Source organism: Phoenix dactylifera, chromosome 13 (assembly GCF_051530095.1).
Source record: "Phoenix dactylifera cultivar Ajwa chromosome 13, Ajwa_hap1_PhDact_Kaust_v1.1, whole genome shotgun sequence".
NCBI lineage: Eukaryota > Viridiplantae > Streptophyta > Magnoliopsida > Arecales > Arecaceae > Phoenix > Phoenix dactylifera.
Genome location: NC_143202.1, coordinates 23,940,727 through 23,957,500, shown reverse-complemented (window position 1 = coordinate 23,957,500; position 16,774 = coordinate 23,940,727). Strand labels below are relative to the sequence as shown.

Sequence of the window (16,774 nt, the reverse complement as noted above, 5' to 3'; positions counted from 1 at the left end):
TTATTCACCAAAGCATTGCCTGCAACAACATTTAAGAAACTAGTACAGAAGATTGGTATGTGTCAACTCAGAGCCATTTGTTGACATGCTCACATGAGGGGGAGGCTTATATGCACTGTACTCTTTTTTCCTTCGCCTAGGTTTTGTCCCATTGGGTTTTCCTAGCAAGGTTTTTAATGAGACAGTTTGAAAAGCATATAATGAGAATATTGTACTCTTTTTCCTTTCCTAGGATTTTTGTCCCACAGGGTTTTTTCCTAGTAAGGTTTTAATGAGGCATATTCTTAAGAGATGAATATCCAAGGGGGAGTGTTATAAAATCTTGACTCTTCATCTTCATCTCTAGATGGATATTCATCTGAATTCATCCATGACTATTCAACTTCTCGTAACCCTCCAATTTCTTCATTAATGATGAATTAATGTATTTATGGCTTTTAATCTTATGGCCTTTGATCTTTCTCCTTTGGCCTATAAATAGATGATATGTAATCTTGTATGGGGAGGTGAAAAGTAAGAAAGAATAAAGAGCCATTTATATCTCATGCTCTCTTGTGTTTTCTTTCTCTTTATTTTCTATTGCTTTATTACTTTTACTTTTAGTTGCATATCATAAATTAATATATACCATTAAAGTGTTGCATGGAGAGCATGATTCGGAGGGATCAGATTTGACGTGTGGAAAACGTGGACATCCTCCATTGGGTAGCCACAAAATTTGATTGTGTGGTGGAGAACGTGCACTGCAACTTGGGTCCGTAAATTGATCCAGAGAGCCGAACCGGTCGAGGTAGAACGGATGGATCAGATCACATCGCACCAGAGTGGAAGCATCCGTAACGGTACGATACAATTTATCTCCGAGCACCAAAGGTAGAGTGAGCGTCCCAAAAGCAGTTGATAACGTATCCGAGCGTAACGGTCGGGAATACTAGGAGATAGTGGAAAATAACGGCTATTGTACTTTGATGTTATTTACCAAAATAATGTAACAAGGTGGCTGAAATCATTATAGTAGTCGTCATAACAGGTTTGTTAAAAATCACAGTCCTCTTTTCGAGAGGATTCGGCTATAGTGATCGAATAGATTCTGAGTCGGTGCAGCACTGCCGATGACATGTGCAGACCTCAAGAGAGTGTGACTTCTTTCGGACCACTCGTATCTATTGAGAGACGAATAGTGCGGCTGATTAAGCTATTTTTTATATGATTTATCACTCCAATCGAAAGTTTTCTATCAGAGAATTTTTTATCTGCTTTTTTTTTGAAAATTTATTTTTTAAATTTTATAGGCTGCACCCACACATGTTATGCTTGAGGTGTCGTTGCATAAAAAAAAAAAAAAAAAAAAAAAAAAAAAAAAAAAAAAACAACATGGTCGAGTCGGGACTAGCTGAGGATCATGGCATTGGACCGCTCGGGTCGGACCGATCTTAAGCGGACCAGACCGGGCCCAGTCTATCCCTGCCGTACAGTTGTCGTTCCATGTAATCCGTGGAACGTCTGCCGCTCTCTTACATTCCCGTTTCAGACGGCATTTGGGAGCCTTCCAGAGATCTCTCTTCCCCCATCCTCCTCCTCCTCCTCCTCTCTCTCTCTCTCTCTGGTGAGAAGAAGCGATCGCGAGATCAAATGTATTATTTTCTTCTCTTGTATTTGGTCGAATTGTTGGCAAATTATTGAGATTTGATCATTGGTTTCGATTTCTCGTGGAAATTTTGTTGCTAGTAATCCCTTTAGCGTGATATATATTTTCTCCTTTTTTTTTTTGAAAAAATCCGTTGCAGTTCGATTCTGGGCGAATTTAGGGGAGGGGTTTCTTCTCTTCTAGAGGCCTTTCGTCGCCATGGACATCGCGGAGCTCACAACCGAGCAGGTTCATAATTGAATCTTTTTCTTAATTTATTTTGCGGAAAAAAATTCTGGTGATTCCTAGGGTTTGCTGTTCTTGGAATGTTAATTTTATATTAAATCTCATTTTTTTTTCTGGCATTTATATCTTATCGGGAAATGGATAAGATATTATTATTATTAAGTGTCAATTTTGATATTTAATTGATGGTCGAAGTATGGGGAACATGATTTTCTGTTAGTTGTTTGGTTTATAATGTGTAGGTTTGGTGAATTAGGCAGCTTGGTTGTATATGTGGGTTTTGAAGGAATGAACTAGTTCGTCTTTAGAATTTGGATTGTTTTTTATTTCATTTGAAGTTACGATTGTTAAATTCCATGTTCTCTCATAGCGTAGGTTGATTGCGGCTACATCATGGCTGTGTTTAATTTGGATTTAACTCCATTGATGAAAAGGTTGAGTCTGTATTTATGAAAACAGAACCAGATGTTTACTTGTTTTATGTTGTGTACCATAACACGAGAAGCAACTGTTGTTAAACTGTATGTTTTACACTTACTATTCATAGGTCAGCGGTAGGTCTTCCATGAATGATAAGAAGTTAGCACATACTTCAGTTCCAAACCCCACCTTGTTGTACTTTCTGCTCCCTTTTTTGGGGCAATAACCAGAGCAATGTCAACATGAGATCCCACGATGGAGAAAATGAGGAGCAAGTGAGTCCTATCTTGATTTTTGGTGTCTTACTTCGTGTACAGAATCAAGTTGGAAGCCAGTAAGATTTGCTAACCAATTCACAAGCTTGCAATATCTTATGGAACACAGGATCATCATGCTGCCAGAGTTTGCAAAGGGTGAAAACCATCAAGCAATAAAACCTTAGGGAGAAATTGAGGAAAATCTTATGGATGTTTTAAGGAATACTAAAGTTAATGTTGTACCCTTTTTCTATGAAACCATGATAATACCAATTAAAAGATTTTTATGGAACATACAAGAGTGGTTGATAAACTTTCAGACTTGCAAAAATTATGTTTTGGAGACCATATGTCAGTAAATGGGGATAATTTTAATTTTTATGTTGATGTAGTGAAATCTTTCCTTAGTTCCCAATAATATCATCTTGATCATTCAATTGGTAGATTGCTGCACATTTGTTACCACCCCAATTAGTTAGGACAGTTTGATGGTATATACCATTTCAACTTTCGGATAATATTATTAGGTAGTTACTGTTGCCAATCTTGATATATGCACATTTTGAATTTGATCTGATCACTGGTATATAATTTAACAGGTAATTTTTTAAGCTAATGATATGAGTTGATGTGATAATGAATATTATCCTATTGGATTTACCTGGTTTGCTCAAGTTTAAATGAGTTAGATGTCTGCTGGAATTTCTGGAAAAGGTAAGTTTTATCTTTTTGCTGTCAGTTAAACAGAACCTTCAGTATGTTTCATTCAATTATTTTTAGGTTCTCAAAAGGGACATTCCATGGGAGACTTACATGTCAACCAAGCTCATCACTGGAACATGTCTTCAGCTATTAAGGCGCTATGACAAAAGACCTGAAAGCCAGAGAGCTGCTTTGCTTGATGATGTAAGTATTGGCTTGTTATCTGATATGTTTCCTGCTAAAGGTTATGATATGCATTTTGTGTTTGTGAACTGATCTCAACATATGGCCTCACTTTTGACAACTCACTTTGTATCATTCTGGATGCTCTATTATAGGGATCTATTCTGACCCTTTTCTGTCGAATGTAAAACATATCTGATCTCCTCTGTTTCTTCAAAAGATGAAGACATCCTACGCTATAAATGCATCAGCATGTACAACTGAGATGTTGAGCATAAAGCAAAGAATCTTTAGAACTATTGGTAGTAAATAAAATTTAGCACTTCAACTTTTTCATCTTTAACTGTTGCGAATTGAGTCTTCATATATTCATGTCGTAGTTCTATGTATTCCAGCATATTCTAATTAAATAGCTGATTTTTCTTTAGTCTTGCTAGTATGGTTTTTTCCCCCTTTGTTGTTTGAAATACTTTTTATTATCACTGTCCTCCAATCACGATCTAGATCATTAAATCATCATCATGCACACTCTTGCTGAGTTTTTTGGAAATCCTGAGTTGACATGGAAATTCCAGTAAGTTGACAAGGTTCAGCTTAATACACGTGCATATGTGTTCCCGTGCTTAACAAATTTCGAGTAGACCAAGCTTGGGTATTGCTAAACTGTCTTCAAGATTAATTAAAGGGTCTGATATCTAACTTAGTTATTTAAGTCCTTTAAATTTTATTTTGTCATGGAATCACTATAATGAGCTGCGTGGATGTTTTGATTTCTACATCTGGTGGTCACTAGAAGTTAATGATTTTGACAGGATGGACCGGCGTACGTTCGGGTCTTCATGAATATTTTACGTGACATTTCGAAGGAAGAAACAATAGAATATGTGCTTGCTCTTCTCGATGAAATGCTTACAGGTAGGAAATGACTTAACAACTAGATTAGCAGTTAACTTTTTAAGCTATAAATTTTGACAATATTCTCTTTGTTCTTTGCAGCAAATCCCAAACGGGCTAGACTTTTTCATGACAAGTCCTTAGCAAATGAAGATACTTATGATCCTTTCTTAAGTTAAGTATTTTATGGGAATCATTGAGATAGGTGGCAGCTCCTCATTTAGTTTAATGCGAGGATATTTCTCAACTTAACTTTGAATAGGCCCAGCCTGATGACCTGGCCTGAAACAATATAAAAGTAGGCAAGTAGGTTGACCTGTTGAGATCCTTGTGACCTAGCATCCTTCTAATGGTGGTTGGTCTTGTGAGACCTGTCTTTAATGTGCTTTCATTGCATTATCTTAACATTTTTCCAATATAGATGCAAGTGAATAAATTTTCCTGTCTTTCTGTAGTAATTCACAGCTATTTTTCCTTTTCAGGTTGTTATGGAAAGGAAACTGGTTCATCCAAGAAAAGAGCTGTAAAATATTGTCTCTCATAGTGAGGTGCTTGAAATTCTGGATTGCTGAAAATGCTAGCATCAAAAGACCTACATGACATAATATTTTGCATTTTCTGCTTACAGTGTTCGACCGAAAATTCAACATGGCATTGTTTCAAATGGAAAGGCCTCACATTCAAAGAGCAAGCTTACAGGTATCGATGATGTGCTAAAAGACCTGGTTGAGTGGCTCTGTTCTCAGGTTAGCATTTCTACCTGAACTTGCATGCCTATTCTCTTCTTGGATTAATAGTTCTTTTCAATATATATATATATATGTGTGTGTGTGTGTGTGTGTGTGTGTGTGTATTTGTGTTGTTTAATACATAAAGGTAAACAACATATTGAAGTTGATATTCTTGTGCTTGACTTCTGCTTCCTTCTACAATTTAGCAGTCAATGACATTTGTTTTGTTAGATAACGTGGGTAGGCAAATGGTTTCAGATCTTGCATATGCTTATACCTTTTGTAATTTTAACCAGTTCTGATGGTTTGACTACTTGGAGTTTGGTGAAAATTTGGCCACATACTAGCTGTATTACATAATGCCTAGTCATTATTAGGGTGTTGTTATTAGCTTCTATGTTTACTGTAATCTAAATCGTAGCAACTGGTCATTGTCTGCTGGGATTTTGCTGCAACCCAGCCAGTGAAGTTTGAAGTCTGTTAGTGAGTCCTTGGCTATAATATAATTAAGCGGACCTACTTGTTTGATATCTAAATGGGAAAGAATGAAAACTAAAAAATTCAGAAAGCCAATAAAAGCAAAATCAATGAATTACATTGCCCAGAGAAGGTTGCCTATTAAACATGCATTTATCAGTAAGATGATTGCAGTAGTTTTAGTTAAAAGAATTGACCAATGATTGGGCTTCTAGAAGGTGACATTTTATGAATCAAGGTTTTAAATTTTGTTGGACGGGGTTGTCCCAATTTTCCGATGGAACGGGACGTGCTACTATCCCGCCCCATCCCGACACTTGGGATAGGAGATGTTTCAAGACGTGCTGACCGCAATCTGGGACCATGGCGGGACGCTCCTATCTCCACACTCAGGATGGTACGCCATCCCGGTGTCCCGTGGGACGCCCTGCCGGGACTTGAGTCCTTGCTATGAATAGTACCTAGTTTAGGGTTGGGTCACTTGAATCTTAGTAGTAAAGCCGTTTTGGGGACCTGAATGCTTGTACAGAAAAATAAAAACATCTTATTTTTGTCAATAAGATGAACTAATTGACTTATAACTAACCTGCTCAATAATTTTCCTTTTTCATAATGTGATGGTTACAATAAATGCACTGACCTAGAGTTGGTTGAATTTTAGAAAGTGTGTAGTGGTCATTGAAGATTTTTTTTTCCTGTTCACCTTTTGAACTGGGAGAGAATGGTTCAAGGCACAAGGTAAGGAGTCATGAATTTTGGTGGACAAATTTACGTGCTTTTGATTTCGAATAATAATTTGAAAGAATGGTTGATTTGTAGTGCAAAAGCAAGTTGAAAGTGGAGACAATCTCTAGGAAAATATATGTCTTAAGGTTTATTCGAAAATAAGATCGGCGGAACCATACCGAACCGGACGGTTCGGAAAGTACCGAGTCGTACCGGCGGCAAACCGAGACGGTTTCGGCAACTGAAATGAAAAGCATCCAATGGAGGAGAAGAAGGAGAAGGAAAGAGAGAAAAAAAGAGAGAGTGGGTGAGGGAGGGAGAGGAAGAGAAAGGAAGAGCAGAGGCTGGCGGAGGGCCGGTGGAGGCCGGCGAGCATGCAGAGGGGGAGAAGGAGAAGGATAGAGAGGAAAAGAGAGAGTGAGCGGGGGAGGGAGGGAGAGGGAGAGGAAGGAAGGGCCGGTGAGCGCGCGGAGGGCTGCGGAGAAGGGGCTCCGCCTCCGGTCTCCTATTTCGAACAGCCCCGAAGGGGGGCTCTTTTTAAATTTGACGCTTTGCTGACTTCACTTAAAAATTGCAAATTTAAAAAGGGGCCCCTCTAAGGCTCCTGTTTCAAACGAAACAAGGGACCGGAGGCAGAGCCCCTCCTTCGCAGCCCTCTGCGCGCTCGCCAACCTCTGTCGGCCTCTGCCACCCTCTTTGTCTCTCCCCCTTCTCTCTTTCTCTTTTTCTCTCTCTCGTTCTTCCTCTTCCCTGCCTCTTCTGCTGTGTCGGTACGGGCCTGGCATGGAATGGTATGGGGGCGTACCGACCCATGTCACCAGGCAACCAGTCCGGGCCCCGGTTCCGGCACAGCAGACCTTGTTTTGAAAGGCAATATGACTCTTTTTTTTGTTCAATAATATCTAAACATACATTGGTTTGTGATGAAATATCTACATGATGGAGACCATGGCTTGCTGTATTTGTTTATGTTATGCTATCGCTGTCCTTTAGATGATTATTGCACATATGAAAATCACTTTAAGACTAAAGAAAATTTCCTGGCATTGAGACAGTTCAATCGTATAGGAAATCTCTGCCAGTTTTAAAGTCTTTGCTGTGGCATTATCCCTTCTTTGTGGCCGATCCATGCTAGTGGATTGAGTAGCCAACTAGTGTTTATTCTTATTCTTTTGCAAAAATATTTGCCAAACAATATTTGGAATATGATGACCACATGGTACCCAAAACTGCAGGAACTTGGTAAGCATGAGAAAAGGGATTAGGTCAATAGCACAGGCATGATCAACAGAACAAAGAAATAAGCAGATTATTTTTCACAAATTTCTTATGGAAACAAACATTTACAAACATGTATATCTATTTTCTTATGAATAGTTAGAAGTTTGAAACTGATGTTAATTGTACAAGATGAATGTAAAAGAGGGAAGGAGTGGACAACAATGCAGTTCAGGAGATGGTTGCAGACAGTTGGAACACTGATGAAACTTGATTCATGTGTTTTTACACCAAGATGGATACACCCCTCTCCTTTTTCTGCAGTTGCTGGGAAAAGGCTATGCTGATCCCAGAGGCAGGTTGTTGACTTGTTGTTAATCAGAGAGAGAGGCAGTGAGGAGAGGCAGAACCCATTTGATGTTGTAGCCTCACTTTTTTAGGCTATGTCTAATGTTTTGCATTTGTTCCCTTATTATGTTTGAAAAGTCCATGCTCATACCCATAAATAGTATAGGCTGCCATTGAGCAATGCATGATATTATAGTTCAAACTTACCAATCTGCTGTGTAACATTCCACACAAATTACATCATGATGCCAGATTGTTGGCAAAATTCATAAGCCTTTATTCTGTGTCATTTGTAATATTGGTTATTAGTCCATATCTATACTTCTGTATATTGCTATGATCTACTATCATATTTGGTGCTAATTGTTAGGCTGAACTTATATTATTTGTTTAGCTAAACATCCCTTGAGCACATTAGTGTTTCACATAACATACTGACTTTTGAGCTTGTTTTTAATAGTATATTGTTATTATCGTTATTATTGCTACAACCACTGTTATTGTTATTGTTATTGCTATTATTAATATTTAACATATTAATATCTAAGCATCACTACTTAGGCAGCAGTAACTCTTGCTGTTTAGTTTTATGTGCTGCTTATAGTGGAATGGACCTTTTGCTCATTCAGATTCTGATTTTCAGTTGAATGAAATGTCACATTGCAGTTTTATAAAGAAACTATCATAATGATTTAAAATTTATGATGTATTTATATGGGGGTATATTATTTGCAGCTGAAGAACCCATCTCATCCAAATCAGTCTGTCCCAATGGCTATAAATTGTCTAGCCACCTTGCTACGAGAACCTTGTGTGAGAGCTTCATTTGTTCAAACAGATGGTGTGAAGTTGCTTATTCCTTTGATTTCTCCAGCATCCACTCAGCAGTCTATCCAGGTAATGTGTTTGTGTTTCATCTTTATGGCCGGAGCTCTTTTGAAATGGTTCAGGATCCTCATATGAAAGGATACGATCAAACATGTAGTATATAAGGTCAACGGCTTCAACTTACAAAGGTCCTTTTTGATTACGATGTTCTTATAGGTTTTATACTTCTTTAGTATATGTATGTAGGACAGCTATATGCTGTTCTCAGCAAGGAGCCTTTTCCTTTCCTGTTCACAAGATATTTAGGAATAAATCGATTAGTTAAAAACAAGCAAAGTAGCTGATTTGTGCGACATGCCCTGAGCAATGTCTAAGTCACTTCTCTATCTGTCAAGGATAATTCAAGCTGATAATATGGTATTTTTAAAAATTATTTTGTCAAATCTTTTTCCAACCTTTGATGTTGTCTTGCCAGCATCTTTAGTATAGAGAGATGCTCATATGAATCTTCATCATCTAACAGAACGTTGGCATAGTGTTGATTTCTCGTGCAACAAAGATCTCATATTGCTGATGTTGTCTTTCGATTGCATTTATGACTTTCTTTTCTATGGCCATTGTACTAAGTTTTGTATTTATGTATTCAGACTGTTTTTGCTGTAGTTTTTTGAAAACTCTGGTTCTACCCATTTTGGTCTTATGCCACCTATACTCATGCCTTTTCTTAGTGAAGTTAGAACATTGGCCCAACATGTGAGCTGGAACTTAGGCATTTTAGTCTTCTGCCAAATCATGAAAATAGATCTTCTTTTGGGTTCTGTGCAATTATTTGACATTTTCAGATATTCAGAAATTTTTGAGAGGTTCTCTGTTTTTAAAGGATCAACCACATCTTCATTAAGTTGATTAACAAGGATACTTGTTCAAATGCATAATAATTTAATACAGTGTACTTTTCCATTGACTAAAGCATGAGACTGGCAGAAGGGAAGTGTAAGTAGAAGGGAACTTATGATTAGAAAATGGATTTTTTTTTTTAAATGAGATCTGACAAATAGAAATGTAGAACTTGAAGTAAATGAGGGCATTAGCTTATGTTTGACTGGGTGCAGAGTTGCAGAAATTGAAAACTTAATGTTTTGGCTTGCATTGCAAAACTGTTTCAAACATATACATGCATACAATCAAAAGCTCAATTGAAATTTTGTGGTGTTTCATTATTATAATGTAAATAATCTTCTGCAAAGTGAGAACTAGAGCATTGGAGATGGGAGCTAAAGAGACTCCAATTTATTTATGACAAGTACTATTGTTTGCTTTGAGGGCTTTTTAATAAAATTATCATTTATTGTTGTCGAGCACTAGCATAAAGTGTTATGAAGAAAGATTGAGGGCAGTGCAGTTTTCGCTCCATTGAAACTACTTAAAGATTTCTTTCAAAAGAAATGGATGAAAAGCATATCTTCTATTGAGTTTTTCTTTCTAAATGGTTATTATAAAGATTTAAGCATCATGCAATAAGCACAGAGTTGACATTGCACTGCATATATTTATGTGAACATATATCATCATCATCATCATCCTCATCATCCCAACCTTTTCCTGTCAGAATATGGGATTGGTTGTGGAGCAGGAAAAGCTGAGAAGGCCCTAGGACGGATTGTATAAACTATATGGTAGGCTATCATCTTGACATCAATTTGATGCCAATTCCTCGCCATGGCAGTTTTAGGCAAGAAAGGGCCTTACCTTGAAGTCATTTAAGCAAGTTGACAGATGGAGATATCTAACTTACTGGTCACGTTTTAAGCTTAAACAACCAAGGAGCAATATTTTTCTGAGTGAACATTTAAGTGCAATATGCCATTTGGCCTAATCATGCAGATCCACTAGTTGTGAGTTAATGGCTTATGTTCTTTCCTGCAGCTGCTTTATGAAACTTGCCTCTGTATTTGGCTGTTGTCATATTATGATGCAGCAGTTGACTACTTGGCCACTACCAGGGTAATGCCAAGACTAGTGGAGGTTGTCAAAGGTTCCACAAAAGAGAAGGTAGGTTTCATCTTATATTTTCTGTTTGTGCCGGGTGCTTTTAATTTAACATTACTGCACATTATGATGTGGAATGTATTTGTTGTAGGTTGTGAGGGTTATTGTTTTGACCTTCCGCAATTTGTTAACAAAGGGGGCGTTTGGGGCTCAAATGATTGATCTTGGATTGCCACAAATTGTCCAGAGCTTAAAAGCACAGGCATGGAGTGATGAGGTGAGGTTTTGACATCTTTCATTTAAGTTGCAATGTAATATTAGAGGCAGACATTAGAATTGAAAGTCATATCCAATGGAAATTTGGAAAATTGTCTTGTACTATAGAAATATTACTTTCCTAGCTTATCAAAATACTGTGAAATACTAAATTTCATTAATCTCTTGTATATTTATCTTGATAAGGTGTGTCTTTTTCCTTTTGGTCAACATGCAGTAAACTTGCCATCTAAAAAGCCCAATATGCATTTTTACCGGTGCACTTAATGCAAGTGCTAGGGTTAAATTTCATACGTTACGCCTATATTATGACTGTATAACCTTAAAGGCATTCCTGTGATTGCCCCTGCTGGCAACTTTGTCATGATCTGGTATTTTGGTATATATAAATACATAAATCTCTAAGGTCAGAAGGAATATAAGCACTCATATGGTGGTGGATCAGGAAGCTCTATGCTGGATTTACTATGGAAATTGTTATGATTTTTATGGTATGCAAGTCACAGTGCTTTTTCCAAGAGAGTGCCAGTCAATTCATGGAATCAGCTTTATAAATGTTCTATGCTTCCATTGCAACTAAAGGTAATGTTTTAGGCATCACATGGCTAGTAGTTTTATGAAATTACTGGCACTGTGAATTTTTCCACATCTTAAGCTGCTTTTGTTTTTATTTTATGCTTCTTCTAAGTTCATTTCTGACTGCAGTCTAAATAAATTGTCACCATAGAAGTTTAATCGCTGTAACTTTTTGTTAGATTTAACTATTAGGGAAAAATTCAATCATATAAAGTCCCCTGTAAACTGTTCAGTTTTCCCAGAATTGTAGAAGGTTGAAAGCTTATTCTTTCTACATCTAGTAAGTGTTACAATTATCCTTTTATAATAATTGTTTTTGGACTGTGCAGGATTTGTTGGATGCGTTGAATCAGCTAGAAGCTGGGCTTAAAGATAACATGAAAAGATTAAGTTCATTCGATAAATATAAGCAGGAAGTCCTTCTGGGTCATCTTGACTGGTCCCCGATGCACAAGGATCCGAATTTCTGGCGTGAAAATATCGCAAACTTTGAAGAAAATGATTTCCAGGTAAGATCTTGCAATGTTGCTAATACCTTACCATATGGAAATTTTCTAGTAGGTGTACCATGTAATTCATTATGGTTGACTTACAACTTTTATTTTGGCTTAGTCAACCTGTACAATCATTTTCCTATTTTGCTTATGATCCTGTGATTGTCTACGCATAGCCATAATTAGCACGGTATCGTATTCATGTCCAAGGAAACTACAAGTTTTTGTTTGAAGTCCTTTTTTTTTTCTCTTTTGGCAGTAACACTTTCATGTTGGAACTTACAACTACGTTTGGTCATGATACCAATTTGAAATAATCTCTGATGGAAAACATTAACGAAACTATGGCTTCGAGTGCTAAATCATACCCTGCATATCATAACATACCAGTAGGGAAATGGTACCTAGTATATCCTTGTGCTAAATGTCGTTATCCAGAACTATATCATATTATCATTGTGTAGTTGGGTACCAGTAAGGTGAAGCTGGTACTTGAAACCTTGATCAGAACTACACAAATCTAGGCCTTTTTGATATCACCACAGTTTTCGTTTTTCAGTTTTTAAAAACTAAAACATGAACACCAAGACAAAAAAAAACCCTCTTTGGTAGAGTAGTTTTCCTTTTTTGTTTTTTGGTTTTTCAAAAACTCTAGTCTTTTTTTTTTTGCTCCCCACTATCTCTCTTGCCACCACGGTTGCTGCCACCGCCACCGCTTCTTCCACCACTACCACTGTCAAATTTATATTTATGTTTCTAAAAACAATCGACTATATGAAACATATTTATGTTTTTGAAAATTCAGAAAAAAACAAAAACAAAGTTTCAGTTTCAGGTTTTAGAAACAGAAAATTAGTAATGATTCCAAACACATCCCTAATTAGTTTTGCTTGTTCAGTCCCAATCATATCTTTGTTTTGCCTACATGTTTGGAAAACTAGAACTGCTTTTCCTTTAAGCTTTAATATTCAGTAGTTAAGTACTTACTTCTAAGCAACATACTACACCTTATGAGTTGTACTTAGAAGTTGAAATGCTTAAGATAATTGTAGTGATGCAGAAGGTTATTTTTCCTTTTCGTAATTAATTATTATCCTGTACGTAATTTGCACATAATTTAATAATAAAGAAAAAAAAGCAATGGAGGCATATTAGGTAAGAGTAGCAAAGGAAGGGGTAAGTAAAAACATAGTTATTGCAAGAGTCCTCATTATGATATGACCTTTTTTCTTACTTTCTCTCTTAATTGTTATTTAGATTCTTAAAAGCTTTACTCTTGGAATCCGGCTTTGCATGGCCAACTCCAAGAATTTCCGTTATCTATATAGTATTGATATAGTAGATTGTTTGTTACTTGTACATATGCAACGTTGGATGGAAGTTGGCCAAGTATTTACAGTTTTACACGATAGCAAAATAAACTTCATGTGTATGCTAGATCACAAAAAAGAAAAAAAGAAATAAAAATTCTATCTCTTATTTGTCATCTAGAATCTCAGTATCATTTATACTTGATGCACATCTCAACTATGTCTTGAGTTTTGATTGTCCTATTTTTTCTTTTTTCTTTTCTTCATCGCAATAATCCATCATAGGCTCCTTTTACATTCTCCATGGAGTGTTATTTCTAATTTATTTATTTATTTTGTTATTATTATTTTAATTACAGCCATCTATTAAATACTCTTGTTTCATATCTTTATATACATATCTATGCTGAAGCTGCTAGAATTTTTATAATAAAGAAAACAACAAGAACAACCTGTATGATCCAAACAGCAGTCGCAAACGAAGACCAGCATAATGTCTCACACCAACCCCCAAGTCAGCCTCACGTCCAGCAGGGGCGATGGCTTGGAACTTCAGATCCTCGTCATTTCAATGTCCATGTTGCTCCTCCTAATAGAGTCATACCCACAGCACATATTCCATGCCTGTTCCCAATCAGCAACCATTGATTGATGAGTGCCCACCCTAATCCGAGAAACTATTTGAGTGGATGCTTATCTGGCGTCATCAGAACTTGGATTAATTAAAAATTATCTCAGCCTTTTGGGCGACGCAGCTTCCTCATATAAAAACTGTGAAGGAGCTTGACAATCTCGGCTTAATCTCCCTATCTGTTTCTGGCCACCTAAAGTTTAAGACCATGGCTTCTTTTGCTTCAATACATTTGCTACTATTCTCTTTCCTTCTGAAATGCAAAATATAAACACGGTATTTGAATAGTTAGGAGAAAATTAAGTTAAATGTATTGATTTTATTACCACTAATATCTGTATTGATTATATTAGTACTAATATCTGAATCCATTGTAGATGGATTAGATATAAATACATTTGTAAGTTATAAAGATAGCTTTCATGTGCATGTATAGCTATGGATAGCTGTACATTTTCTTTTTTGAGTTAATTATAAGTAAAAACTGAAGTTATTTATCAATTTGTATCAGATGTATTAAAAATTTTCATTTATATTAAAGAGTGGGCACGACCAAAATCAAAGACAGTTAAAACTAAATCTATTTGCTTTTAGGAGTACTATGGATTTGCAAAAGACATGATTTTTATGATGACTGTAATGGTTATAGTAATCTATGCATAAAATGATATTACTCAAAAATCATATGTGAAACTCTCTGTTTGGTTACACACACATGTGCACTCAGGCACACACATATATATATGTGGAGAGAGAGGGAGACATAGACACACACACACATATGTGTGTGTGTGTGTAGAGAGAGGGAGGTCAACTAGGATCTGGTCGAGTATTTTACATACACACATATAGAGAGAGAGACACACACAAGCGCATATATATATATATAGAGAGAGAGAGAGGTAGAGTAGGATCCGGTCGAGTATTTTCAGCACTTGAGGCATAGAATAGGGTCTTAGAACCATGTGATTTTTGTGTGTTTCCATTTATAGATAGTAGAGTCACATCTAATGGTTCAAATCATCGATGTGGGACTCCCCTTGTCCAATCTAGACCTGACCAGATCTGAGTAAAGATCCACTCAACTGGATTTTTCTCTCTATCTATCTATCTATTTATCTATCTATATATATATATATATATAAACTTGGTTCGGGGAAAAAAATATGTAGTATGCTATTATCAACCAAGTGTGATCTCTTCTTGCTTTCATAAGGGAAAAAATGGTGTTTCTTTGAGGAAACAGTCCATAAGGTTTTCACACCAAATGCTTAAAGCAATGAAAGAAGCCCTGATTCAGATCCCATCTTTAATTTAATAGTCAACTTTTGCCCCTGTTAATTTTATACTCTGCCCTTGATCTCCAATATATCATGACTTTGCTAACTTCCAGAGAGATTAATTGATCAACATGTTGAGTGCTTAATGCAGTGATATCTCGATATCTAAGCACTCCCAACCCTGACTTCCTTACCCCTCACCTGGCTTGGAGAGGCCGGTCCTAAACTTTTACAACTTTTGTGAAAATTAAAGGCTTCAGTTGCTTAATGTAGTGATATCAATAGCTGATAGCCTCTTATGCTGGTCTGGAAAATTCTGTCCACAAAGGCTTCAATTGCGAACTTTACATTTCTACTTGTTAATAGTTTGAAGAAATGATTCTTTTGTAAGCATGGTCAGTTTATGTATATTATTTTTATTTTCTTAACTAAAGTTGTTGGAGCTAACAAAGAATTGAACCTTGCTGGTTGTAGAATGATTTAAAGCTTGCACTAACAGCTCAATAGAATCAATGTTGGCTGAATCTGTCATTTCATCTGGTTGAAATATCTAGACACATCACGCTTTCTTGATGCATTTTGCCCCTTTATACCTACTATTGTTTTAGTTATAAGGCTTGTCTTCCTGTTGAATATGTGACTGAGACAAAATATTCTGTTGCAGATCCTGCGTGTCCTCATAACAATCCTCGATACATCAAATGATCCAACAGCACTTGCTGTTGCTTGTTATGATTTGTCTCAATTCATTCAGCATCACCCTGGTGGGAGGATTGTTGTTTCAGATATGAAGGCTAAGGAGAGGGTGATGAAACTCATGAATCATGAAAATGCTGAGGTGACAAAGAATGCCCTTCTCTGTGTCCAGAGGCTTTTCCTTGGCGCCAAATATGCTAGTTTTTTGCAGTTTTAAGTCCATATGGTATGCCTTTGGGGACTCTGGCTTGGGTGTGAATTCATGCTATCACAACTAAATTGTAGACTGAGTTCATGAAGCCTTGGGCATTCTGTTGGGAATTGCAAAGTAATCTGAAATACTCTGGAAGAAATGAAAGAAAAGGACGAGTATTATTATCCCTTGAGGCACTTTGTTTAGGCCAATCGCATATTCTGTGCGTTTATTATTATTTCTCTTTCCTTGTAATAAATTTTACTGTTTGTCTTAAATTCTTCTCAAATATTATTTAGTCATGTTGCCTGCTTTGGGCAACATTTGGCCGTAGAACCTGAAATGCTTTCATTTTCAGCCGTTACTTCCCTTCTGAATACAGTTCTGTTGTTTGTTCTCGGTGCTCGGAATTTACACTTGCTTTTACCTGGACTGTCTGAAAGTGGTGAGTTTGACGGCAAGTCCTTAGGTTGGTCTCATCGCATACTCACCAAAGGCTAGATGATTAGCCAGTTGCATCTTTATACTCTATTGGTATGGTCAGGTGGCTAATGCTGCTACCCATGACCCGGTTTTTGTGGTGCTTGAAAGGGCCATTTTACTATTCTGGCATTGGCAAGCTGTGAAATTATGCTTTATGTGATGGTTGCCTGACCTGGCCGTTGGTCGAAG

The 16,774-nt window shown here is 36.8% G+C and overlaps 1 protein-coding gene across 2 annotated transcripts; it reads left to right on the top strand.

Moving 5' to 3' along the window:
• Nucleotides 1-1,503: 1,503 nt before the first annotated feature.
• LOC103708591 (putative V-type proton ATPase subunit H) lies at nt 1,504-16,438 on the top strand. Of its 2 annotated transcripts, XM_088709558.1 has the most exons (13): nt 1,521-1,634; nt 1,788-1,876; nt 3,150-3,264; nt 3,331-3,456; nt 4,248-4,350; nt 4,432-4,504; nt 4,812-4,877; nt 4,958-5,075; nt 8,565-8,726; nt 10,584-10,709; nt 10,798-10,923; nt 11,828-12,007; nt 15,878-16,438. In XM_088709558.1, the coding sequence occupies exons 4-13, from the start codon at nt 3,364-3,366 to the stop codon at nt 16,124-16,126; spliced, it is 1,296 nt and encodes a 431-aa protein (XP_088565684.1). In that variant the 5' UTR covers nt 1,521-1,634; nt 1,788-1,876; nt 3,150-3,264; nt 3,331-3,363; the 3' UTR covers nt 16,127-16,438. The 2 variants fall into 2 exon arrangements, with proteins under 2 accessions (XP_008791823.1, XP_088565684.1); XM_008793601.5 differs by lacking the exon at nt 3,150-3,264 and having other exon boundaries at nt 1,504-1,634.
• The last annotated feature ends 336 nt before the right edge of the window (nt 16,439-16,774 follow it).

What these genes read in the sequence shown, in the direction of transcription:
- LOC103708591 (XM_008793601.5), top strand. Translation starts at nt 1,847, where the DNA reads ATGGACATCGCGGAGCTCACAACCGAGCAG. An exon ending in GAGCTGCTTTGCTTGATGAT is followed by an intron (nt 3,457 to 4,247) that starts GTAAGTATTGGC and finishes TGATTTTGACAG; the next exon opens with GATGGACCGGCGTACGTTCG. An exon ending in TTGAGTGGCTCTGTTCTCAG is followed by an intron (nt 5,076 to 8,564) that starts GTTAGCATTTCT and finishes TATTATTTGCAG; the next exon opens with CTGAAGAACCCATCTCATCC.